This window comes from Condylura cristata, unplaced genomic scaffold (assembly GCF_000260355.1).
Source record: "Condylura cristata isolate star-nosed mole 26May11 unplaced genomic scaffold, ConCri1.0 scaffold00015, whole genome shotgun sequence".
Lineage (NCBI taxonomy): Eukaryota > Metazoa > Chordata > Mammalia > Eulipotyphla > Talpidae > Condylura > Condylura cristata.
The window spans coordinates 8,009,693-8,035,422 of record NW_004567116.1 but is presented as its reverse complement, the minus strand read 5'-3'; the positions used below and the strand labels follow the sequence as shown (position 1 = coordinate 8,035,422).

Sequence of the window (25,730 nt, the reverse complement as noted above, 5' to 3'; positions counted from 1 at the left end):
GGATGATTAGACTATGTTTGCGGATGGGAAAATTCTCATTTCTAGTGAAAACTGACCCAAAATTCAATGCAACCCTGAAAATCTTTAAAACATTACAATTCAGGACTCTCCCTGGGCGTGCAACGGGTTAAAGCACAGCACTATGAAGCTATCTCAGCCACTGCACTATGAGTTCGATACTTGCCAGGGAGGTGACCCACATGGCACGGCAGACTTCTCCTATCTTGCCCACTGCTGCCCTCAGGAGTGTTTTTCAGTTAATTTGTCTGTTCTGCTCCCCACTCTGTCTCTGGTGAATCCTCTCATCCCCTATGGCCTGTACGCCAGTTCTTGCATGAATGCATCAATAAATCTTAAAAAAAGTTACAACTCTAAAATTTTACAGAAAGGCAACAAGTGTAGTCAAGACACTTCTAAAGAACACATAGGGGAGAACACGCCTTCCCAAATAGCAAGACTATTATAACTATGGATAGTGTAATTAAGAGAGGGGGGTACCCGCGCAAGGACAAAGAGACCCTTTGTGGACACCCAACAGAGGTGACATAGCAGATCAGTGCTGCTGGGGACATTAGTCACTAGCCTATCCACACAGACTCCCCAAGTAATCAAACTATTTACCTGATGAAAAGTGAAGCTAGATAAGGAATAAGGTGTTACCTTTAAAGTAGCCATAGTACTGGAGGTGATGGTACATAAACTCTTCATAGGGATCAAGAAGAGTCTGAAAGGAAAGGACATCTCATTAGGAAAAATCCTTTTGCATAAAACTAAACTTACAAGAGATAGACCAGCAGCGTCGCTCAGGACAGCATGCTTGAGGACACGTGCACAGGAAAGTGCAGGACATTGATACAGGTGATCCCATCTTGGGGATCAAGATCACCTAGAAATAGGTGCCTGTAGACTATACCCTCTGGAATTTCTGGGGGAGATCCTGGAGAGGACTTGGGTGTGCACCGACCTCCTGCTTTAGCTCTGACTCCAGTGCTGGGAACATGTTACTTCGGCATGGTATGTTGAGGACCAGTCAGTGACACAGCATCCAGCCTCCAGCCCTGCCCAATTTTCAAATGGGCGGCTAATTACACAGGAGAAGCTGAGCAAACAAAAAACCAGATCGGGACAACTGAAAAAGCCAATCTCCACCCTCCCTTCCCACTCCGCAGCTCCCAAGTGAGGACAGGAAACCCTGCAGGCTTTCCCCCTCCTCCAGCCCACCCAGCCACCCCTCAAACAGGGGACCCGACTTCGGGAACCCTGCAAGGTCTCCTCCTCCTCCAGCCAACCCCTCAAACAGGCACAGGCTGCCACTCTGAGGGCCAGAGCACACCTGAGGAGTCCGGAAGGACAGCATGTCTTCCAGCCTCCTCCCGAGGCGTCAGGACCCTTGCTAGCCCCATGCTTCTTCCCTCTCCCGTTAGCAAGATGCCCCGCACTCGGACGCGCCCGTGAAGTGAAAGAAAGGGGGATGGAGCGACCCGGAGGAGTGATCCCGACACAGATGGAATAAAAAGGCCTGAGGCCCGGAGACCGGCCCTGAAAACGTAATTCAGGGGCTCTGAGCCTCCACGTCCGGAGATGGTGAGGAGCCGGGGAGGCGGCGTTGGTTTCTAGGAGCGCGGCGAGGGTCGGCCGCCCCGCGTTCGGCCGGGACCGGCCCGGCCCGGCCCGGGCGACAGAGGAGCCTGGCGAGGCGGGAAGCCCCGGCAGGGAGGCCCGGCAGCTCACCGGACCCCACCACGGACACTTTCCGCGCGCTCACCAGCCTCAGCTTTGCGCTGGGGACCCCGTAGCCTGGCAACCGCGAGGCGGAACCGGGAGGGCGGGGCGGTTGGGCACTTCCGGGGAGCTGGGGCTCATCCGCGAGGGAGGGAGAACCCCGGGAGAGGCCGTGTCCGGCTTTACAGGTGCGCAAGGTCCATCTTCATTCTTCCATTTGTAAGGATACCCCTGCCAACTTCTGGGCAGTGAAAAAAGTTTGAAGAATACGTTGGTGTCCTTGTTCCTTAAGTCCAGGCAATTCTTGGATATTGCGGTTGCTGCTTCCTCTCTCGTATATATTCACTTCACCGTATTGCCAGAATCTAGAAATAGCCTTGTACACTGTAAAAAGGTACTAAGTTTGTAAATTTAACTTTTACTAGCTCATGTATGCATAAATCAATCTTTAAATAAAGTCAGGACTCCCTGGTATCACTGCCACTCCCTGGCCAGAGCTGACCCATAAGGCACAGTAGGCTTCTGCTTCACCCTCTGCTCTCCACCACTGTGGTGAGTCCTTTCATATACCCCCGCCCCCACTTTGGCTTTCACAACATGTCATCTATGTACGCATAAATAAAACCCTTAAAAAAAAAACCCAAAACATACAATCAAACTGACAGATTTCAAAAAATGCTCATTCTGGTAGGACACTGATGAAGGCACTGTTGCTCTAAAGGGATTCCTACAAGTCTGGAAAACAGATGGCTAAAGCAAAAATTTAGTGGTTAATTCATAGTCTATTTCCAGATTTACTGTCTGAAAAAAACAAAACAAACAAAAAAAAACAGAAGTGTCATCCCAATACAGGTAACAGTGAAATAATTCAATACAGGACACATGGAAAGGAATAGGTTAAAATACAACTTCTGTGGTTAACTTTATATGAATAAAACTATTTTTATAATCTAGGGGAAAACTACAAGGCACCTAAATTTTCTTCGAAAAATTAACCACATCTTTCCCAGGACTTAAGCAGGTCAAACACTGGCTAACATTCTGAGTACAAGTCACACAACACTCTGGTGCCAGGATCCTATTTTTTTAGTACCTCTCCCCCAATCCTGCTACTCTTTTTTCAGAGCTACTCTGCATTATCCAACACCATACCGTATTTGATCAGAAAGAACAATTACAAATAGATTTGAAACCAAGTATTTGTTATATAATCCCATAATAACATGTATAAAAAGCAAAAGGATAATCAGAAGTATAAAAAAAGCTTTATTAGTGCATATATACAAATTTACATGGTCAGAAACTGGAGAAATACAAACAGCTTTAAAACACAATTTGCTTTTTCTTCAGTTTAAAGTGACTTTTACCTGATTGTGATACAATAGAAAGAACAGAAAGTAAACTCCAATTTTTAAATATGGAATTACATGGAGGATACATTCATATATAAATGGGAATTGAATTTTGGAATAGGGTAAGACAATGTAGACATACTACTACACAGTGGCTATTGTCACATTTACTGAGGGGAATATGCTCAGAGACATGAAAACCTGCTGCTGCCTGTACTGAAATTTAAATATGTCACCCAGTGTGTAAAATGCAGAGCTATGAGTTGTAGAATCTTCCAGAAAGAATACAGAATGTGGCTCTCCATCAGCACTAGGTACAACTTGACATACCTCAGCACTTCAGGGGTGACACACTAAGGAAGAGGTCAAAAAGAGATCCTTATATCCTAGTTAAGCAAGGTAAAATACAGAGCTGCCTTCTTAATTGCACTTGTTCTGGAGCAGTAGTTAATGACAGGGTCATATTAGGAACTAAATTAGCTTCTATTAGGCAGGAAAATCCTTCACTTTTTGTGAGTCTCCTACAGAGGTGTCACATGTTCCAGACTGCTGAGTTTAAAGTACCTAACATGCTTGCTTGCCAATGTGAGAATAAAGGCAGTCAGGTCAAAGTATTTAATCACCTCACCCCTTCAGCAAAACAGAAAAATTTTATCTCACAAATGTGAAAATTCTGTATGTGTATGCTTTTATCAGGAAATTCATATGCTCTCCTCACAACATTTAGTTTATTGACAACAGTAAAACTGGTTAAGACTTTAAACTGAACAAAATCAATAATTTTCTTTCTTTTTAAACTATGTGTTTGGAGTCATTTTCCTTCTCTTCAGTCTTGCTCGCCAATCCTCAGGAAGAGCTTCAAAATTAGCATTCCTCTCTGCCATGCCACTGCAAAAACATACAGATATTGGAATGAACCTCTAGCTGTAACTCAAAATTAGATCCAGCACCTTTATGTTCATGAAAATGTATCACATTTCTCAGCAAATTACCAGTATATTCTTTAAAAAAAAAAAAAGAAAGAGAGAGAGAGAGAGAAAGATTCATTCATTTATACAGACAGAAATGGGATATAGGCCAGAGGTGTGGGGGCGGAAGGTGGTGGTGAGAGGATCCACAGAGACAGAGTGGGGGCAAAATAGGTGGGTCAGCCATGCGGTGACCCTGGCTGGGGGAACTTGTGTTACAGTGACTACGGTGGCTTCACAGTGCTGTGCTTTAACCCACTGCGCCACTAGGGAGGGCCCTCTTTAAATTTCTTAATTTGAAGTGGCATTTAGCCACTCTTCTCTAGCTTTATGGCTATATTAATGGATATTTACTAGGACCTCTAGCAACCATTAAAGTCAGACTGAAGGTATCAAACATGTTCTTGTAAGTTATTTTTAAGTTCTAAAAGTCATGTTTCTTAACTGTTTGGAGGTCCTCAAACTGCTAAACATGAAGCTTCCATATGATCCAGCAATCCCACTCTTAGGTATAAAAGACACAAAAACAGAGATTCAAAAAGACACCTGCAACCTCATGTTTGCTGCTTTATTTACAATTGAAAAGACATGGAAACAACCCAAAGGCCCAAAAGTGGATGACTGGATTAAAAAGATGTGGTACATATACACAGTGGAATATTACTCAGCAACCCAAAAAATTAAACAAATGCCTTTTGCAGCAACATGGATGAAGCTGGAGAAGATCATGCTTAGTGAAATAAACCAAAAAGAAAAGGGAAAATAGCAGGAGTATAAAGGACCAGGTAGAAAATAATAATGATAATGAACAGCCATATACCAGAGACATTTTATGAGTGGGGAATGGGATCAGTGAGGGGAGGGAAATGCACTGGACTATGGTGATGGCACATGGGTGATTTGGTGATGGGGAGCCCACGGGGATTACAACTGAAATGGAAAAATGCACAAAATGGTGTAAAAATAAACTGTATTATTAAAAAAAAATGTTATGTTTCCTAAGGAAGACACAAAACCTTCAATAATAACAACTGACTGGGGCCTTCAAGCCTAATATTTCTGATTTTCTCTTTTGACCAGTTCTAACTATTTGTAAGTGCTGATGTCTCATGGAGTTGTAGAGAGAGAGATACAATAACAAAGGCAAAAAAAAAGGGGGGAATACCTTTTAATACTTTGCAGTAAGAACCTAGACTACCAAATTTTCCTAGAAAGACTGGTGCTCATAATCCTTTAGACTTTATTTTTTTTTTAAAAAAGACTCATTTACCTATGCATACAGAATTGGGGTACAGGCCAGAGGTATAGTGGGTGAAGAGTATTCACCAGAGACAGAGTGGGAAGCAGAACAGGCAGGCCACAAGAGGTCTGCCATGCCACGTGGGTCACCTTCCTGGCGAGGATCAAACTCCTTCTGCAGTGGCTGCAATAGCTTCATAGTACTGTGCTTTAATCCACTGCGCCACCAGGGAGGGCCCAATCCTTTAGGTTTTATGCTATCTGCTAACTACTTGTTAGGTTCATAAGTGAACAAATGCTGAAAAATAGATAGATAGTAATTAGAGAAATAAATATTCTACAAATAAAAATATGCACTGGAATAACCATTCCAACTTGTTTACATCTAAAAATAAAACTTCCAAATTATGAAACAAAGGTGGCTATCCTTTCCCAATGTTTTCCATAAGTACTATGCATTTATTGATGTTACAAATTTAAGATTCAAAAGTAATAAGTTAGAAGCAATCGGGTATGAATTTGAAATTTGGCATCACTACTTGTGAGTATGCTCCAGGGTACTAGTGACAAATACTAGTTCACATTCAAAGAATGGGACTTGGGCCCTCCCTGGTGGCACAAGGGGTTAAAGCACAGCACTATGAAGCAACTGCAGCCACTGCAGCATGAGTTCGATCCCCAGCCAGGGAGCTGACTCACATTACATGGCCGACCTCTCTCATCTCCCTGCTGCTCCCCTCTGCAGTGTTTTTCAGTACATCTGCCTGTTCTGCTCCCCACTCTGTCTTTGGTGAATTCTCTCACTCCTTGCATCTCTGGCCTAGGTACAAGTTCTTGCATGCATAAATAAATACAACAACAAAACAAAACAAAACACAAAAGTCTATTGGTTCTAAATGGTAAACTATTTTTCTAGGTAAGCTGGGGATTAACATGTTACTTTACCTATAGGGAAATAAAGTATTACAACTGTGATATTTCTCATTTTTGAAAAAAGTCTACACTGTGAACTTTATAGGGATATAAACATCGTATTTATGAATTATAAGCTGGTTTAGATAAGATTATAAAGTATAGCAAAAATTAAGGTATGTGATTTTAATATTAACAACCACAACCCAGTCCCCCCATCCATGGTATCTTTTCTTTTACCTGACAAGCTGCTGTTGTTTCCACTCTTCAATTCGCTTCTGGGCAGTTGATTCCCTATCTTCTTCACTAGAGCTAGAGTTTTCCTCTTCATCTAACTCACGCTGGATACTCTGCCACTTCTTTACCAGAGAGGGCATTTTGGTTTTACTCTTCTTTGTCTGTAACAAAGGTTAAAGGTCAGAAAAAATAGATTACAGGGCCTCCCTGGTGTCAGAGGGGTTAAGTCTCAGTGCTATCATCCTTATGGCCTGAGTTCAATCCCTGGACAGGGAGCTAACACACATATGGTGTAGCAGATCTCTCCCGTTTTGCCAGCTGCTCTCCTTAGCAGTTTTTTTCAGTCAATTTGCCTCCTCTGCTGCTCCCCACCCTGTCTCTGGTGAATCCTTTCACTTCCTACCCCTGGCCTACACCCCAGTTCTGCAGACAAAACAAAAAAGGGAGGTGACATTGATGTCAAACTAATGCCAGTCACCGCAACCTTAGTTAGATCCCAGCCCAGGAGCTGACTCACACAGCACAGCAGACCACTCCACAAAGCCAGTCCCACCTACTACTCTCTTTGGCAGTGTATTTCAGTACATCTGCCTGTTCTGCTCCCCACTCTGTCTCTGATGAATCCTCTCACTCTATATACACCTGCACTATACCCTAGTATTTATACACATAAATCAAAAAATAAATAAATGAAAAATAAGGAATTAGTTCTTCACATAAGATCAGGATCTTTTCCTCATACTAAGGAATAAGTGGACTTTATGATCCAAAGGACAGAAACACAAAAAGAAAATGACACTCTAACTTCTTGCTAGAAATTTTACCAACAATAAACCTACTCCTTAAATTAAAAACTATAAAGGTAATATTTACAAAGTTTGGTCAGAAAAATTTCCTCTGGTTTTCTTAATCTATGGAATCCAAAATTGTTACCCTTATCTCAGAATTTGTATTCCCCTTTTCATACTTTAAATAGATGCAGTGTTTGTATCAAGTGATAAACAGAGCTGAGAAATGAAAGACCAGCTTTTCTGGAAAGAGAAATTCAATGGCTACTATTAAATATAAAAGAAGCACAGATATATCAAAACACTAATGATGTAATTATGTATAACAATATACCCCAACCCTTTTCACTTACCCTCACTATCTATAGATTATAATATAGTAGTAAAAAGTTACATATTCAACATGGCTTGTCCATCATTGCCTTCGGGCTTCTTTTCAATCTAAGGCACTCTAACAAAAAAGGCCTTACTGATTACCCTTTCTGAAATAGCATCACCTACCAAAGAGGACGCCTTTCTGTCCTCTTATACTGCTTATTTTCTTGCTTTTCTGTCTCTCCAACCCCAAAAGAAAAGCTCTCCAGTAGCAAAGATTTTGTATGATTCACTACTAAATTCTACCCATCTATGGAAAAAGCCTGATAAATAGACACGTCTCCAAATCAGAAATCCAGATGACCAAAACAGGCATACAAAAAATGCGTAACAGAACTTATAGTCAGGGAACTGCAAATCAAAACCCTGAGATCCCAGCTCACAATAGTTAAGAATGTCTCACTTAAAAAAAAAAAAAAAAAAAAAACAACAAAACCTGATTAAAAAAAAAAAAACAGAATAGGGAAACTGAACAAAGTGGTGGATTAAAAAAAAGACAAAGCAGCAAGCAAACTACAAATCTGAGACACACGGGTGGAGAAAGATAGGCATCAAAATAGGGGAGGGAAGAGCACAACAAGAGTGATTGGGAGGTGGGAATTCTATGGGGGTTATACCTGAGCAGTCATTAAACAATGATACAAAATTTAATAGCATTCTGGAATTTCAAAACCACTAAAACCATAAAAGCATGACTGGATTAAAAAATTACTTGCTGGGGGCCCTCCCTGGTGGTGCAGCGGGTTAAAGTGCAGCACTGAGAAGCTAAAGCCACTTCTGCGTGAGTTTGAACCTGCTCACCCCAGAGGTGACCACATGGCACGGCAGACCTCTCCTGGCCTGCCAACTTCTCCCTTCAGCAGTGTACTTCGTCGATCTGCCTATTCTGCTGCCCACTCTGTCTCTGGTGAATCCTCTCACCACCCCTGCACCTCTGGCCTTTACTGCAGTTCTATATGCACAAAGAAATAAATCTTTAAAAAAAACAAAAAACAAAAAAACTTGCTCAAAGTGGAGGAAGAAATCACCTCTCCTTCAAAAAAGATAAAACTCATGGCTTCTGCAGCAACATGGATCGAGCTGTAAGGGATCATGCTTAGTAAAGCCAGAAAGAGTACTGGATGATTTCATTTGTAGCAGGCGTGTAAGGGATCAGGGAAAAAACCGTGTGGGAAGGGTATATAATTATGGCGATGGCACGAGTGAATTGGTGGTGGGATGGCCACGGGGTTACAACTAAGATGATAAAAAGCACAAAGTGAAGAATGATGTAAAAAATAATAATAAAAAGAGAAATTACCTCTCTTGGAGTGCTGGGATGGCAGAGTGGGAAAGAGTGTCAAGGGAGGCGTCACTGAAATAATATCCTTTTTGTCTTCCCTACTAGTCTACTGTTGAACTAATGAATTTTTCAATTCAGATGTGTTCCCCCCCCCCAGCTCCAGATAGCCCTTTCCTTTAAAAAAAAAAAAAAAAAAAAAGTTTTACTTTGTTATTTTCCTAATTTCTTTCAGCTCTCTGCCTGTTTTCCTTCAGCTCTCTGAGTACCTGTAAGACAATTGCCTTTAAAATCTTTTGCTTTTTTCTGGTGTTTCTTGGGATTTATTCCTTTGAATGAACTACATTTTCCTGTTTCTTTATGATCTTTGTATTACCCTCCTTTCCTGAAGGAGGGTGTATAAAATAAATTATTCCTGAGCAATGGCTGTTCAAACATTTAATTGTGAACCAATCTGCTACAAAGTAAAGAAGACATGGAGGAGGTAGACAGTATGTTTGGTGCTTCCCAGAACGAGTAGTAGATTTTCTTTTGGGGTGACCAAAATGTTATAGAACTAGAGGTGATAACTGTACAATATTGTGAATGCACTAAGACATACACTTTAAGAGCTGATTTTACGTAAATGAAGTTTTCTATTTAAATAAACTTTAAAGAGTTTTACCGTACCTTATCTTTCTTTCCTTTCTTTGTTTTCTCAGGGGGTGGCACTTTCGGAGCTGGTGGTGGCGGTGGTGGAGGAGGGGGAGGCGGAGGCGGAGGCGGTTCTATAATGGCAGTGCTAGGCACAGCACCTCGGGCCTGGACTGGCTGCAGTGTGGCAGCAGTTACTCCAATTGGGACAGAACATTCAGTATAACTCATAATTGCAGGTGCTGCTGATGCCAGTCCTAGGTAATTTGACTGCAGGCTCAGTCCTCTGGCTTGGTGGCCCATTCCTGTTGCTGGATGACTGACTGATATTGTCTGGTGCCCAATTCCTGCAGCCCCATGACCGAGCCCTGTTGTCTGGTGACCTAACACAGAAAACATACTGTAAAACTGTAAAAAGACATTGACAAAGCCAAAATCAAGGAAAGGCGGAAAAGGGGAACTGGGAGTTAGATCACCTACAAAATAATTCCAATATACCTTTATTTCTTAGAAACAAAACATTGTGATTTTAAATAGTTTAGTGATAGTATCTATTATCAAAACCTCTGATATACGTGAATGCACAGAAAACAATTAGGAAGGATAAATGCAAAACTGAAGTGATTTGTTGGCAACTAAAAGAAAAATTTAAAATCTTTGCAAATAAAACATTTAACATTTCTTCAACTTAAAATATTGAATTCTGAAAACAAATCATACACTGAGGAAAACACGGTAATCATGATTATGATACTTACCTGTAGTTATCGCTGACTGGCTGTAGAGGACTGGAGAACTACCAATGGTAGCTGATCTCTGAACTACTGCAGTACTAATTTCTGTAGCTTTTCTTTTTATTGCTTTAGTAGAAGAACTAAAGACAGCCGAATCAGCTGGACTCTGAAACACAAATAAACTAGTTAGTACCGAAAGGTTTGGGTACAACATCCTTTTCTAAAATAAAACCTATCAATCATATCTCAATTCTTCAGAATACCAAAAGGCATTTCTTACCTGGCTAGCTACAACTGTAGTTTGTGCTGAAGGTTTCAATGGAGTATCCTCCTCTGTTCCCGGGGCAGGAGGCTCCTCACTTCCCTCATCCTCCATCTCTACCTCCTGGATCTCACCATCTTCTACAGGAGGTGGCGGCGGTGGTGGTGGAGGAGGAGGAGGGGATTCTGGGGGTGGAGGGGGGGGTGGAGGCATCTCCAAAGGTAATGGAGGTTGAAGCACAGGCACATTTGACTGAAGGAGAGTCCAGAATGGAGTAAGTGGCATGAGTGATGAAGAGGAAACTTGGCCAGTGAAGGACTCTTTACAAAGAGAACCTATGAAAACAAACAGGAGTCAGAAAAAAAGCAAGACAAAAATTCTATGGCTTAGATTGACAGAAATGTTAACTGACTGATGAGACAAAATTTGACATACAGGCATCTACTCTACAATGATGTCACTGAAATATAAAACAATTCAGTTCAGAAATGATTTCCAAAGAAGAGTGAAACTTAAGAACTTGCAGTTCACATTTGCCCCAGTTGTGTTATACTAGAGTCTTAACACTTGGGGCCCAGATTTATGGGTGAGTAAATGATGCACATTAACTCAGTGAGAAATTTAGTTATCTGAATCTGTAGTTTTTATTCAAACATTCACAGTTTCAATACTGTGTCTCTGGACACAACTAGAAGGCAACACTCTAGGGTCATTTTTATTTCAAAAGTGAAGCAGTGAGTGAATGATGTACTTTTGCAAGAGATTCCATGCATTTTACTTTTAGTGAGTTATGTAAGTGATTGGGGGTACCCCAGTAAGTACCATGGAACCCACTCACAAATTCTACCCATTTCATTAATTTGGGTGACTAACTAAAAAATTACATTTGCCAGGTACTGCTAAGCCTATCATTCATTCCTTCACATCTTTAAGTGAAGTAAATTCATTTGCTATGTCACTAACAAAAATCAGAGGGTTTATTCTTTACTTTTCTGATGAGAATAGGGAAAACTAAGAGTAAATCTTCAAGGCAAATGATAACTAAGGCAAACACAAAAGAGGTGTTTGAAGATGCAGAGGATGTGAACTTGCTGTTGAAAGTCTTAGTTAAGAAATGACAGCCAGAAAGCTATGGGATCAGCTTTCCTGAGATTCTACAAAAATATTTAACCACTATCCTTTCTTTGCTGGGAAAAGCTTTAAAGGTTAGAAAAAAACAGGAGGATATACTTACTTGTAGCCTTCCCCATCCCTCTTTATCGTCAATAGGGAAGTTTCACAATATATGGGACTATTAGATATATATCCCAGGAATGTTGAAGGGGATTTTCTCCCTAAAATCATAGAATTTAGGAGTAGAAGAGACATGAGAAATTATCTAGGTTCAATCCTCATTTTAAAGGCAATGAAACCCAGGAGGGAAATGACTTGCCCAAGACCATCAGTTTCTCCTGGTCAGGTCTAGTCTAATGCTTTCTACTTTATCAAGATGTCTTCGGAGGTATCAGGAGTCCAAGAGCTTTCGAAAGCTCAGTGAAATGAATCTCACTTCTCATGAAGTAATCTCCAGATGCAGTCTCCTGTCAATCTTCACAGTCAAGCGCGGAAGAGGTTGTGGGGCAATAAAGCCTTCACCTTATGGTACTCCAAGTTTATGAGATAAACTCGATGAATTTAAGCCTGAAGTAACCAAGAACTGTTTGGTTTTCATAATGGCTTTACTTTTTATGGGACAGATGTATGATACATGATGTAAAAGACTTAAGAACAAGATTCACATGGTTATATTTTTAAAAGCTGTTTGCTACGGAAAAGGGTACTGAAAAAAATCATCAAATAGGAGTACATTTTTTTTTAGGTAAAAACTTCAAATGTCTCGTTAAACTTTTGTATTTAAGCTATACCTGGTATGATTTTATGGACTTAGATAAAGTCCATGGATAGCTAGTAGTCCCCAACATTATATAATAGTACATCAAAATTACATGAGCTGAACCCTAAAGTAATAAAAATGAAGGATTAGTATCTCACTAAATTTTCTTCTACCAAACTAACCACAATTTAAGGTAGGAAAATAAGTCAGAGTTTATGTACTGATAGAGCTCTCAGCTAGAAGCATACTATGATGGTGTCATGCTACCAAATGCAAAGGAATTTAAGAAAGTAGTAGGAACTTAAGAACACAGTAGGTTCAAGGCCGATATGGTTTACAACTTGTAGGCCAGTCAGAATTAAGTTCTGTGTAAATGAGATAAACTTGAGTAGCAAACAAGGAAAACTTTTAAATTTATGAATCCCAAATTATGTTCAATCAAAACATAATAGCTGTATCATAACATAATCTTATTTTTTAACTTAAATACAAAGAATTTCAATAAATTCTCTTCTGAATATCTAAGGATATCATACTACAATGATGTGTCTCTTCATTTTTATATTTAACACTATTGTTAATATGTTGCCATTTAAAGAGAAATATTTACCTCTGGAGGCTAAAGTGAGATTAAAATGGTATGCACATTATTATGTGCTAGTAGATCAAAAATCTACAAGCTTAAAGAGAATAGTATGCAGATGTAAATTTAAATTCCTTAAGAACAATTTTCTTCTATGTACCTTCACTTCATCAGCAGGCTTCCTTTACTGTTTTTCTATATTCCACTTCAGTAAAATTTCTGTTTAGTACTTTAAGTGGACCAGTTTAGCCATTTAAACATTTTGTAATATAAATAACTGTTCCATAGATGTTTTTAAAAAGTAAATACAACCTAAGTAACAAAAGTCTAACAAGACAGACAAACTGGATATTTTAATATGTCATTTATATTTAGACATGACATTAAATCAAACAATGAACAATGATAAAAATGAATAGAACTTCCTTGAGCCTCACCAATGTAACCTTTTTTTTCTTTAAAGGATGGTTTTATAACCACTGCTCAGCAAAGAGCACATAAACTTTATTGGCTTAAACAGATTAGTATTGCGCTTAAATCCCAAAAACCTTATAGTACAAAATTAGAAATTTATTTTGATCAAGCTTATGTGATTTTTAATAAAGGGGATTAAGACTATAAGGTGATTTATCAGAGGCTTTTTTCTACAGCATAAATAATTTTGTTTTAATCAGATAGGAATGTCTCAAGCTCTTCCTTTTACCAGACAGTTCCAACTCTGTGTGTGCCACCAACAAAGGGAGAAAATGACTTAATACATAACTCTAACAGAACCCTTAGAGGTGGAAATTCTAGAATATTCAGACTTGGAACATACAAGAAAAGGACATTAGACAGTGGTCAGGAATCACCTACCCAGAACCACCATCAAGCCTCTTCAGTTCACTAACTACTAAAAAGCAAAAAAAAAAAAACAATAAAACCAACTTATTAGACATATCATTGCTACCAAAAGAATGGGAAAGTAATCAAAAGAAAATTTTCATGAAAATGATAAGTAAAATACCCTCTACCCGAAGAGGAAACACTTCTGAAATATGAAGTACAATAAAAACTAGGATTGCTATGTTCTAAAAGTATCACTGCAGTCTTATTGGGTTTCAGAGTGATTTAAGAGTCTTAGGCATCTGAAGAAGTTGATAAAATCATTTAGTACATAACTAGTTTCATTAGGCAGATTATCAGCACTTTTCTACCGGGATTAAGGAGCCAGAATGAGCACAGAACATTTTTTCAATTATGGACTGTTTCACAAATTTGCATGATATCCTTGTGCAGGGGCCATGCCCTTCTCTGTGTCATTGCAATTTTAGTATATGTGCTGGTGATGTGAGCATGAAAATTATCTTTGATAAGCAAAGAATTCAGCTCTTTAGTCCTTGTTAGAATCTTTTCATTGTCAAAAGTTTATTACTTTAGAAATCACTCCATAGACCCTTGCCTTCATATGCTATCATTTTAAGTTACTAGCTTTTAAATCAAAAAGGTCAACCATCATATCATGACTACCCTTTGTAATGTTTGTCATTTCAAGAAGGATGGATTTAAAGGGAAAATTATCCATCTTCTTCCATAACGTGGAAATTAGGCTGTGGCTCCTTGCAAAAGCTATCAGATCCTCAAAAGAACTGAGGAACTATGAAGGCCTTTTGAAAAATATATACAGAACTAAATTGAAGATATCCCAGAGAACCTTATACTAGAATGTGACTGATTTTCAATGAATTACTTTGCTTCTCTGAAACAAGTATGATCCTAGTTTCACAGAATTTCTTCAGATCACATTTGATTCATAACAAGCATACTTCTAACAAGGAGAGTTGAAAAATAATGCCTTATTAACAGACTAACTGGTCTGCAGAAACACACATAACATTTCATATTGTCACTCCACTTAGACATTAAACAATTCAACCTGCATTTAATGTTAACTAGTGTTTTGCTGTTAATGAAAAATTTTAAGATCAAAGTATGTCATACCTCACCATTACTATTTTTAGCTGAAGAAAACCAAGCAAAAGAAAGTAGAGATGAGACTCTTCCTAAACAGACCTTGAAGGTCAGCTATTAATTGTAGGTCGATTTCTAACCAGTGACTTGGTTCTTATCATTGTAACTCCTACTTATTTTTTTAAGGTCAAGCCACTATTTTTAAACAAGAAACCTATCTCAGGATGACATGAGTTGCCTTCATTTATGATAGCAGAATGTTGTGTTTTTTCTTCTCTCAAATCATTTCATCCCCATTAGTACAGGATAAATTACCTTACCTGTAGAGTTCTCAGAAGATTCTGTAGAATTTGAGTCAGTGCCAGTTTTGTCCTTCAAGTTCTGTTTAGGATGAGTTTCATCTCTACTTTCTTTCGCTTGGCTTTCTTCTTCCTCCTCCTCACCATCTGGGAACTCCCACTGAGACTCGCCCGACTGCTCGTTTACATAGAAATATCGTCTATGATCCCTAAATTACAAGAAAGAAAACACATGTTTTAAGAACCATTCTCCTACAAAGACACTTTCATTTGGTCCTGTCCCAGGACAGCAGTCTGCTCTCACAGGGACGAACCTCTTCTTAATGGACTGCTATTCACAAAGGCAACAAAGAGCTTTGACAATTGAGGACGAGAACCAAGCATAATTCAAAGCTATTTGCACTGCCAGCAGCTCTGTGAATACAGCCCTGAGCCCTCTCCAACAGATGATTTAGAAAACACCTCTCACATCTCTCTCTCTTTTTTTTTTTGCCAATGCTTAAAAGGGTTTCAAGGTTCATTAACGAAGGGACTCAAACTCCTAGAACACTAATTTCCCTTCCAAAGAAGAGAACAACGAAGTTTGCGAAAGGTGACTCTTCCCCTCTTGGACCGTGGAATTCACATTTCATACTCTTGATATCAAACACAGTGAAAGCTAAAGAGAGGGAGAGGATCTGGGAGCTGAAAAATAAAAGAGCAAAGATTTCAAATAACGAAAAAAAAAATCAAGAAAAGCCAAATATAAAAAGAAATGTTTTCATCTGACCTGCTGGCAGAAGATAGTAATCTTGTTCTTCATTCACATCTTCAGCCACGAAGCTTTTCTTTAACTTCACCGAGGTTAATCAGGAGTAGTTGCTTCCAGAGGTCCTGTAAAGCGCACAGAGCTCTCGCATGCGCTTAACCCCCAAGCCCGCCCTACTCCGTGCAACACTCTGGAGAGTAAACCAGCTTTGTCCAATCTTGGGAAAAAATCCGTTACATGGAACACTTTAAACATTGCTTTTGTTTCTCCGTGTGGCTGGCACAACTCTGTGCTGCGGTGCTTTGCCTGCCCGGCACCGCTAACTGCAGCTGCTCTCAGTCTCCAGGCTGTCATGTCGTCAGATGGTGGTGATCACAAATCATGTCTGAGATGTCAAAGGTGAAAGGTGAAAAGGGGAGAAGAGTGCGTACCTGTCCCAGTGGCAGGACCAGCCTTTAGGAGTGGCGTTTATTTCATACTGTTTTAGTTGTTCTGCTGCATCCTGAAGTTTTCGTTTAAGGTAGTTCCCATTAAGAGCCCCTTCCCGCCAGTCTGCAATCCGAGTCTAGAATAAACAGACAATAAAGTTAAAGACTTATCATGTCAGTTCTTTCAGTTCAATAATGTTACTAGCCAAACAAATAGCTTGGACAGTTTCCTTAAGGAAACCAATCACCGTTCCATAGAAGTTCTTTGCTAATCCTGCTCTGCCATTTTGTAAAGTACGCAGGTTACAAACTGAATCAGAACTCCCCTTTTAAATGATTTATAATACTTATAAAGTAAAACATTAAATATTAACTTTTAAAACTTTCATCATATGCTCCATTTGACCCTTGTAATTAAGAATTTATTAGAAATAAATGTATATTAAAACCAACTCTTAAGTCTCATTATACACACCTTCACATTCATACTTCACTTTGGCTAGTATATATTTTTATTTAAATTTAAGATTAAAATGTAAGGCAGAGCCCTCGGGCCTCACTGGTGGCCTATGGTTAAGCTTCAGTGCTATCACAGTGACGGCTGAGGTCAATTCCCAGCCAGGGAACTAGCCCACATATGGAGCAGTACACCTCTCCTGTTTTGCTGCCTGCTCCCCTTAGTAGTATTATTTTAGGAGGTCTGTCTGTCCTGCTCCCCTCTATGTCTCTGGTGAATCCTCTCACTCTCCTTGCATGCACACACAATCTTAAAAACAACAACAACAACAAAAAAAACGGAGACCTTACACATTTGCACTCAAACACTACCTGTTTATACTAAAAATGACTAAATTACCTCAGTCTGTAAGAGCAGCATGTGAAAGTTGGAGATGGACTGTCTATTAATTCCTAGGAATTCAAATTTACTTGTCAGGGTATTTGCCAGTTCTCCAATCTGAAACTAATGCAGATAATAAAAATAAGGGTAAAAATAAAATCAGCAAATGTTTTCTGTTACATAAAATCATTTTAAGATACTAGAAAACTACAAAGATGAAGCAGTCTTTCTTGAACAATTACACAGAAGACAAAATGCTAATTTAGTCAACCAATTTATACAATGAATAATAAAATATTTAGATATTAAATATATTTTTACTCATACCCTAACAGCTCCAAATACAGTCCAAACTATCAGTTACCAATTACTAAGTGCCTACACATACTGACGCCTAAAATGAAATTAAACTTCCGAGTCCTTTCCACATGGTTGTATACTAGGTAGTAATTAAATAAAAGCAAATCAAAAGAATATGCTGAAAGTTTTTGCAACAGACTATTTTTAACAGTCATGCTTACTTGATCCACTCTCATGAGATTAAGTTAGAAAGCTGGAACTAATCTGCTTTTGTGCAAGAGTAAGTAGTTCATGCAAGAACTAAATTTGTGACTTTTAGCTTCCTTAGTGCTTCCAAACTAGAGTATTTGATAAGCTACTGCTTTTCAATGGAGGCTTAACTTATAGAAAATAACCCTAGTTCTTCTACCAAAACTAATAAAATAAAAAATACTTTTGGCAGCTAGAATCTGATACTTTCTCTATATCTAGTCAATCTCATAATTCCTTATTTCATTCCTAAATATGACTCTCACCTAAGCAAGTAAATTACTTATAGGTAGAGACAGTAAAGATTATTTTTACTACATGCTAATAGAGGAGATAGGTTAGCTGGTATAAAAATGTCAAGTTATACAACTATATACCAGGGGTGGAGTGGGGAATGGGATCAAAAATGGGAGGGGGAGGGTAGGGAGATAGGGAAGTGACTAGACTATAGTGATGGCACACAGGTGAATTAGTGGTAGGAAGCCCATGGGATTACAACTGAGACGGAAAAAGGCACAAAATGATGTAAAAATAAACTATTATAAAAAAAAAGTTATAACAACATTCATACTTTCAAGTCTTGTTGTTCTTCTACTTTAGGTGCTGTTTGTACTTTTGTCTTCTCTGGAGATTCTTCTATTTCCATCTCTTTGTCTGAATTCTCATCTACTTTTTCTGAACTTTCAGCACCAGTTGCTACAAAAGAAAACATAAAATGAAAAGAACTGATGTTGAAGGCCCTTCCTGTTGCAAGGGGTTAAAACGTGCAGCACTATGAAGCTATTTGGAACCAACTGCAACACAAGTTCTGCTCCCCACGCTGTCTTTGGTGAATCCTCTCTCCCTACCCCCCACCCCCGGCCTGTACCCCAGTCCTTGTATGCTTAATTAAATAAAATCATAAAAACAAATCAATAAAAGAACTGATACTGATATCATATGCATTTCTCACCCCTGTAGCAGATACATCTGGCAAAGACTATTCTTTGCCTGAATTTTCCTTACTTGTTAAAAGCCTTAGTGATTTGTCAACCATTTGTACTGAGAGAACTTTGTCCTTTATAACAGCCTTTAAAAATGTCTACAAAATTTCCCAGAAACCTTATTTGTACCACATTACCATGTAGCTCCTGCTTTCTCTTACCCCTTTTATCTTTTTTAATCTCTTCCAGAACACAATTGCTTCAATTATTTACAGAAGCTAAATACTAGGACATACAAGGGTTCTTTAATCAATGGTGTTATGAAAGAAATAAAGGCTTTCAAAATCCGAGCAGCATTAGTTAAAAGCTATCTAATAACTTCCCTCTTTGACTATTTAAGACCTTTAGACAACTTATACTGGATTCACCTACTATTCTAGTTGGTGCTGATGTCTGGTGGTGGAATGAATTGCCAAGAGAGCAAGTTTACCATCTATATTAATGGAAGCAAAAAACATGCACTCTCATTATGTCTGCTTAACATGTGTCTTACTAAACTAATTCACATTAAAAAAATGTAAATCATTCTGTTGTGAAGAGGCCAGATAAAAAGTGCAAAAAAAACCAAACAACAACAAAAAAAACCACTACCCACTTTTTCTCTCACCACCCCTGCACCTCTGGCCTCTACCCCAGTTCTGTATATATAAATAAATTTTCTTTATTTCTTTTCTTGACTGGTTAACTCTTGATGAAGAGCTCAAATTAAAATGCACATACATTCTAACATGGCAATATACTAGCAGAAATCTTTACTAACCCTAACCAAACCACACACTCAACTAGAGGCTGGGCAATGTGTACAGAAACAGAAAAAATGGGGTGGTCTTTTGCAAGAGGTGGTCTTTGCCTTCCGTGCTAACCAAATGCAAATAGAGCAAAGGAAAATTCACAATAATGTATACACATCAAGGTAATTACTAAGTATTCTTCTCATTATCTTCAACTCTAAAGTTTAATGGAAGCACAAAATTACCAGCTTCTCCATTTTCTGGAGTCTCTCGTCCAGTTTTGCTAGAACTTCGGCTGGTGGATTCTGGACTGGTAGCTCGAACAAACATCTTCCATTTTCCTCTTTTAGACATAAGTCTACGCATTCCATCCTGAGATGCTGGCTGGCTGATATCAGAACATGGACTTGACCCTGACACACTACCATCTCCTTCTTCCAAAGCTCGCAACTCTGCCTACAAAAAACACAATAACGTTAGTGTCTATAATTGCTTAGCAAGTGTTCGTGAATAACAAGAATGACAACTGTGTGTTCTTGGAATTAAAACCCTTAGAGGAAAGTATTTAACACATTTTCTCCCATCAGATATGAGCATTATGCATCATATTCTATAACTACAGAATTAATACTTACTCATGACTATAGTCAACAAATATCCATTTGAAGGGTGTGCCTAAGAGATTCACCAAATAGACAAACTTTTACACAATGGTAGGAACCAAAATAACTACCTTTCTGTAATTATCACATTAGTTTAAAAATGTTATCTAGGGCCCTCCCTGGTGGTGCAACAGGTTAAAGCACAGCCCTGTGGAGGTGCTGGCAGCCACTGTGCACAGATCCGAGCCTTGGACAGACATGGTGCAGACCCCTCCTGTCTTGCCGCTGCTCCCATCAGTAGTGTATTTCACTTGATCTGTCTGTTCTGCTACCCATTCTTTCTGGTGAATTCTCTCACCCCCCTCCCCAGTTCTTGCACACATAAAAAAACTAAGTTATCTAGATGAAACAAGAATATCAAAATTAAAAAATGACTAAACTGATCACAATGATCCCAAAGTACGACAGTAAAAAGATGGTAAGCATACACTTTTAATTCAAACTTTAAAAACTTACTTTTAGGCCTCCCTGGTAGCGCAAGGGAGGGGTTAAGTCTCAGCACTATGAAGCTACTGGCAGCCACTGTAGCACAAGTTCCAACCCCAGCCAGGGAGCTGACCCATAATGCTCAGCAGACTTCTAGTGTTTGCCCCTGCTCCCCTCAGCATTTCGGTAGATCCACCTGTTCTGCCCCCCACTCCATCTCTGGTGAATCCTCTGCCACCCCAACCCAATCCCTATGATCTACACCCTAGCTCTTGTATGCAAAAATAAGTAAAATAAATCTTAAAGCAAAACAAAACAAAAACAACCCTCACTTTTTTCCTTTCCAAAACTAGCTCCAGCTCAAGGGTGTCTTGTTCTTCTTCCTCTTCACTTTCTCCAGACTGAACAACACTGCAAAGATCCTCCTGCGAAGGGTCCTCCATATTGTCCAATACAACTTCCTGTGGCTTTACTATTGTTGCTGCTTCTTCGATATTTGTACTTGTTTCTTTCACTTCTGAAACTGGCTCTTCTTTACAAATAACTTTTCTCCGCCATCGCTCTTCTTCCTCTTTTATTCCCTCAGGCAATAAAGGAGCAAGCAGTGAAGCTGCCACCCCTTTCTTTTCCTCCTCACTATTTGAGAGGGCCTGAATGCCTTCATTTACTTCCTATAAAGAAAAACATACACGACTCAATTCCCTGAGAAATCTCATCTTAAGATATACTGATTTGTTCAGGTTAAGAATGACTGTCTTTTCAGGCACTGGATATGCTTAAAAACCAAACATACTCAACAGACCAGTATATGTTTGTTATCTTCCTTGTATCTGTGCAATAAGGAAGTATTGTTACTTTAGGAAGTAACAGCATTTAAACTAGAACCTTTTTTGTGGAACTTGATTTGTCCATCATCTCTCTCCTCCTCCAGTCTCCCAATTAAGAAGCAGAGGCAGATTTAAATAAGATCAATTTTATTAGCCTAGCACATGACTAGATAAATCTACACTTTCCTTCTCTGTACCATGCAGTAATATCACACTTTTTATAGTGAAGGAAATTTGGAGGAAAAGTGAAATATTTCTAAAATGCAATGTATGATTATATTTAAGGGCCACATTTTCTCCACGGGGATAATTTAGTCCAGCTCCCTCCTGGAGCTGAAAGATTGAACTGTTTTAAAAGTGTTCTTAAATTCAAAAGCATAAATAAATACAACTTACTTTCCTTTTCGATGAAGCCATAAAAATGTTCATGCTTCACTATTAATATTTAATTTTTAAGGTAGCTAATACTTTGATCAAAACAAGAACAGCTGATGTAGAATCCTGAAGCATAGCTATTCTATGCTTAAAGTACTGCCTGCTTGGCAGCTTCCATGTCCTTCACAGTGACCAGGAGCCCTCGTGGCACCTTAAAGCTCCAAAGAGCCACTGATCTGAATTACTGCTATGCAGTAAGCAGGAAAGGAAAAAGACTTAGAACATGTCACATCTCACACCTGTGTTGTGAAATATTAACAGAAGGCATCTATACCTACACCAGAATTATGTTCAAGTTACTTATACTTGAAAATAAGCCAAGGAGGCCTTCCTGCTGGTGCAGGAATTAAAGTCTCAGAACTATCAAAGCGATCACCAGCCACTGTGACATGCAGTTACCAGACATGTTGCAGCAGACAGTTCTCCTGTCTTGCCCACCGCTCCCCTCAGCAGTGTATTTCAGTAGATCTGCCTGTTCTGCTCCCCACTCTGTCTCTGGTGAATCTTTACTCACTACACCTCTGGCCTGTAACCCAGTTCTGTAAGCATAAACAAACAAATCTTTAAAGGAAAAAAAAGATATAAACTGTAAACCTGACCTTTTTAACTTCTCGCTTGGCTATGACAGGACCACTTTTACTACTGGAAGCAGAAATATTCTTCTCCTTGGTATACATGTCTGCATTTACCACAAAATTAGCTTCAGCACCTGTTACAGAACTAAAAAACATATACTCAGCAAGAGTAACAAAAGGTAAATACTATCAGCTAAAGTTAACATTCCAACTTCCTTCTAGATAATTTTTAAAGTCTATTCTTACCTGGGCTGATAATGTTGTAATCCTTGTACTTGGGTGGCAAGATACTGGGGTAACTCCCAAGTCACTTCATTTGTTTGTGTGTTCCAATAATAATAGCATCCTGTGTTCTCATCCCAGACTTCTTGCCAATCTCCCATCTCAATTCCAACTAGAAGAAAAAATAGTAAGTATTTTAAAAAATACTTACTAAATATAGTAAGTATTCCCTCCACATTCCAGTCTTAAACCCCAAGTCAGATCTAAAGTTGTAACAGGGCCTCCCTGGTGGTGCAAGGGGTTAAGTCTCAGCCTATGAAGCTACTGAGTTTGATCCCCCACCAGGGAGCTGATCCACATAGTACAAAGACCTCTCCTGCCTCACTCGCTTCTCCCCTCAGTAGTGTGTTTCAGTAAATCCATCTGTTCTGCTCCCCACTGTCACGAATCTCCTCACTCCCCAAACCCCACCTCTGGCCTACATAACCCTGCTCTTGTATGCATAAGTAAATAAAACAAATTTTGGAGGGAGGGGGAATCTAACATAGGGTTTCTCAAATTTGGGTACCATTAGTACTGGGCAGGATAGAGCAGTCCCATGTAGTGTTTAGCTGCATCCTGGCCTCTACTCACTAGATACACTAACATCTGCTACCCTTACCTCTTATCGTGACAACCAAAAATGCTCAGATGTGAATAAGTAACCCCTGGGGGCATTCCTTCTCAAATCATCTTTAACAACTTAACAAAATAAAACCAGTTTGTCCAAAAAAAAAAAAAAAAAAACCTTAAAAAAATTATTATTTACCCTCTATAATCTGCTACTGCTTAAAATGATAAGTAATTATTTTTTGAAAGATAAAAATCTAATCCTAGTGATAACTACTCTATAATCAAAAACTGCTTAAAAAGTTTGAATTCTAAAGTATGGCTTCTTTCATCTTTGGGAATTCCAAAGTCTAGAACACCTTTAAGAACTTCGCTTTAGGATTCCTTAGATTACAAAACAAAACCTCCAAAGAGCAAGCTTACCTCCTGCCAATGAACACTGAGTATCATACTGCCACCCAGCTGTCTGGGTTGAGTCTGTTCCATTGGAGGTGGCAGAAGAAAGGGTAGCTGTTGATTCCTTTGGTTCTGGTCGAGGTGGAGTTGGAGGTGGGGCAGAAGAGGCTCCTACAGGAGCTGCTGGTTGAGGAGCTGTTATAGCATCTATTTCCTTTATGATGAAAAAAAGTAATAAATCCATTAATTACAACATAACCAGAAACTGAGGAAATGGCAATCACTTTCTCAAATCAAAATTCTCATTTTCCAATTATACAAGTTCCTGAGGCTTCTATTCTTCATTCACCCCTCACCCCCTTACCACTTTTACAAAAAGAGAAGAGGCAGAAAGGGAGAGGGAAACACAGCAATTAACTAGCTGAATTAAGTACCACTTGAAACCCAGGTTGCAAAGTGGCTTAAATAACTAAAATTCCACAGAAACTAGTTTCTAAGCTTATGTGCTATATGTGTTACCTAAACAACAACAAAACCCAAAAAACCCAAACAAAATCATCACTAACCGCTAAGAAGTTGGCCAATGTACTATCAATATCAGCTGACTGATTTCCATTCGCCTCTTTAGATTGTGTTGGCTTTTCTGAAACATCATTCTCTTCATCATCACTGTCAGCATATGCACCAAGTAAACACAGCCCACCTAGAAACACAAAAGTAAACAACACTAGTAACAATATCAATGCTGTATTAAATACCCTAGAGAAAATATAGTATGGTTCTTTGGCTAAAGTTTACCATTTAGTTTATAGATAAAACAACAAAAAAAACCCCAAAATTTTAACTACTGAACAGAGATATGTTACAGTATGTGGAGATAATAAAATCAGCCCACCTATTTAATGTCCTTCTCAAAATACACAACCAATAACTTAATCTCATATTCTAACAAAATAGCTTATATATCCTCATTTTAGATTTTTGTTGATTTATGTGTCCATCTCAGACAAGCAGATTGTAGTTCAGTGGTAACAAACATTTTCAAAGTTTAAAAAAAAAAAGCTCTTTTCCAATGATTTCCCTCAAAAAATTAACAAATCAAAATGACACTCAAAATGTTAGAACCAAATAACAATAAAAAAAACCTCAGCTAGATTCAATTATCAATGCTTTCTTCAAACAAAAGTTGCACGGAGTGTATGACCTCTGTATGCTATGGCATTTTCATTTTTATCACCCATGGTGACTCTAATGTTACAACCAAGTGATTGCTATTTATAATAGAATACAGATACATGAAATGTTAACTCCTAACTAGACTAAATTTCCCAAGGCTCAGCATAGACTATGTTTTCAACAAATATTTGTTAAATGAACAGATTTACCAGGAAATAAAATTAAATTTTGTCACTTATTCATAAATGAATTCATGGGTTCACCTAAAAATAAACTTCAGTTATTTTATAACATACTTTAGTCACATAAATCTTGCTTTTGTTATTTTTAAACATACGGACAAATTCTTATTAAATGCCACAAAATCTCACCTGCCAAAGTATTACTTTAAGCTGACTAGAGACTTTTAAATAAACATTTATTAATGTCTTTATTTCCCAAATATCTGCTATCTCATTGTTTTGGACAAGAAAGTCAATTTTTCTAATTTTGAGGCAACAGTCTTACAAAACTAAACTACAAAAGTAGATATCACTGTATGGAAAAATAAATCTGTATTTTAATATTCAGCATTGATGTTTTTTTAGAGAGGAAATAACAGAAAATGTGTTATACCAAACTATACAGTTTTGAATAACTAGAGATACAATCAGTTAACAAGCCTTAATTTCATATCCTCTGGTAAAAGGTTCCAACCAGGTGAACTACATGAAACAGATTACAAAATTCCCAAAGCAGGGGTAATTCCCTAGATTCATAGTGGGTCTCACTGGAAAAGGTTTCATATACACACAAGAAGCTTTCATTTCCAAGCGCCTACTAACACAACTATCAAATAGCAAAGAGAAAATGATTAGGCATCGTATTTAGGGGAAACAGACACATTAAATACTGTTAGCTACACCATGAATTAAAATTT

At 38.6% G+C, this 25,730-nt stretch overlaps 2 protein-coding genes across 3 annotated transcripts in view; both read right to left on the bottom strand.

The window, feature by feature from the left end:
• Positions 1-1,719, bottom strand: part of AGBL2 (ATP/GTP binding protein-like 2) — a 25,879-nt gene extending 24,160 nt beyond the window's left edge. For both annotated transcript variants that reach the window (XM_012725748.1, XM_012725749.1), the window contains exons 1-3: positions 1,334-1,719; positions 965-1,099; positions 661-724 (exon numbers count right to left, since the gene is read on the bottom strand). In XM_012725748.1, coding sequence (XP_012581202.1) covers positions 661-724; positions 965-1,000 — 100 coding nt within the window. In that variant the 5' untranslated portion in view covers positions 1,001-1,099; positions 1,334-1,719. The remainder of the gene's footprint in view (positions 1-660; positions 725-964; positions 1,100-1,333) is intronic.
• Positions 1,720-2,975: 1,256 nt separating this feature from the next.
• The window catches only part of FNBP4 (formin binding protein 4), a 26,898-nt gene continuing 4,143 nt past the window's right edge, over positions 2,976-25,730 (bottom strand). Inside the window, exons 3-17 of the mRNA XM_004682812.2 lie at positions 24,202-24,338; positions 23,663-23,849; positions 22,655-22,802; positions 22,433-22,553; positions 20,904-21,242; positions 19,729-19,939; positions 18,341-18,465; positions 17,239-17,343; positions 16,386-16,519; positions 15,228-15,415; positions 10,520-10,836; positions 10,264-10,405; positions 9,542-9,888; positions 6,434-6,591; positions 2,976-3,962 (exon numbers count right to left, since the gene is read on the bottom strand). Of these exons, the coding sequence (XP_004682869.1) occupies positions 3,872-3,962; positions 6,434-6,591; positions 9,542-9,888; positions 10,264-10,405; positions 10,520-10,836; positions 15,228-15,415; positions 16,386-16,519; positions 17,239-17,343; positions 18,341-18,465; positions 19,729-19,939; positions 20,904-21,242; positions 22,433-22,553; positions 22,655-22,802; positions 23,663-23,849; positions 24,202-24,338 (2,750 nt within the window). The 3' untranslated portion in view covers positions 2,976-3,871. The remainder of the gene's footprint in view (positions 3,963-6,433; positions 6,592-9,541; positions 9,889-10,263; positions 10,406-10,519; positions 10,837-15,227; positions 15,416-16,385; positions 16,520-17,238; positions 17,344-18,340; positions 18,466-19,728; positions 19,940-20,903; positions 21,243-22,432; positions 22,554-22,654; positions 22,803-23,662; positions 23,850-24,201; positions 24,339-25,730) is intronic.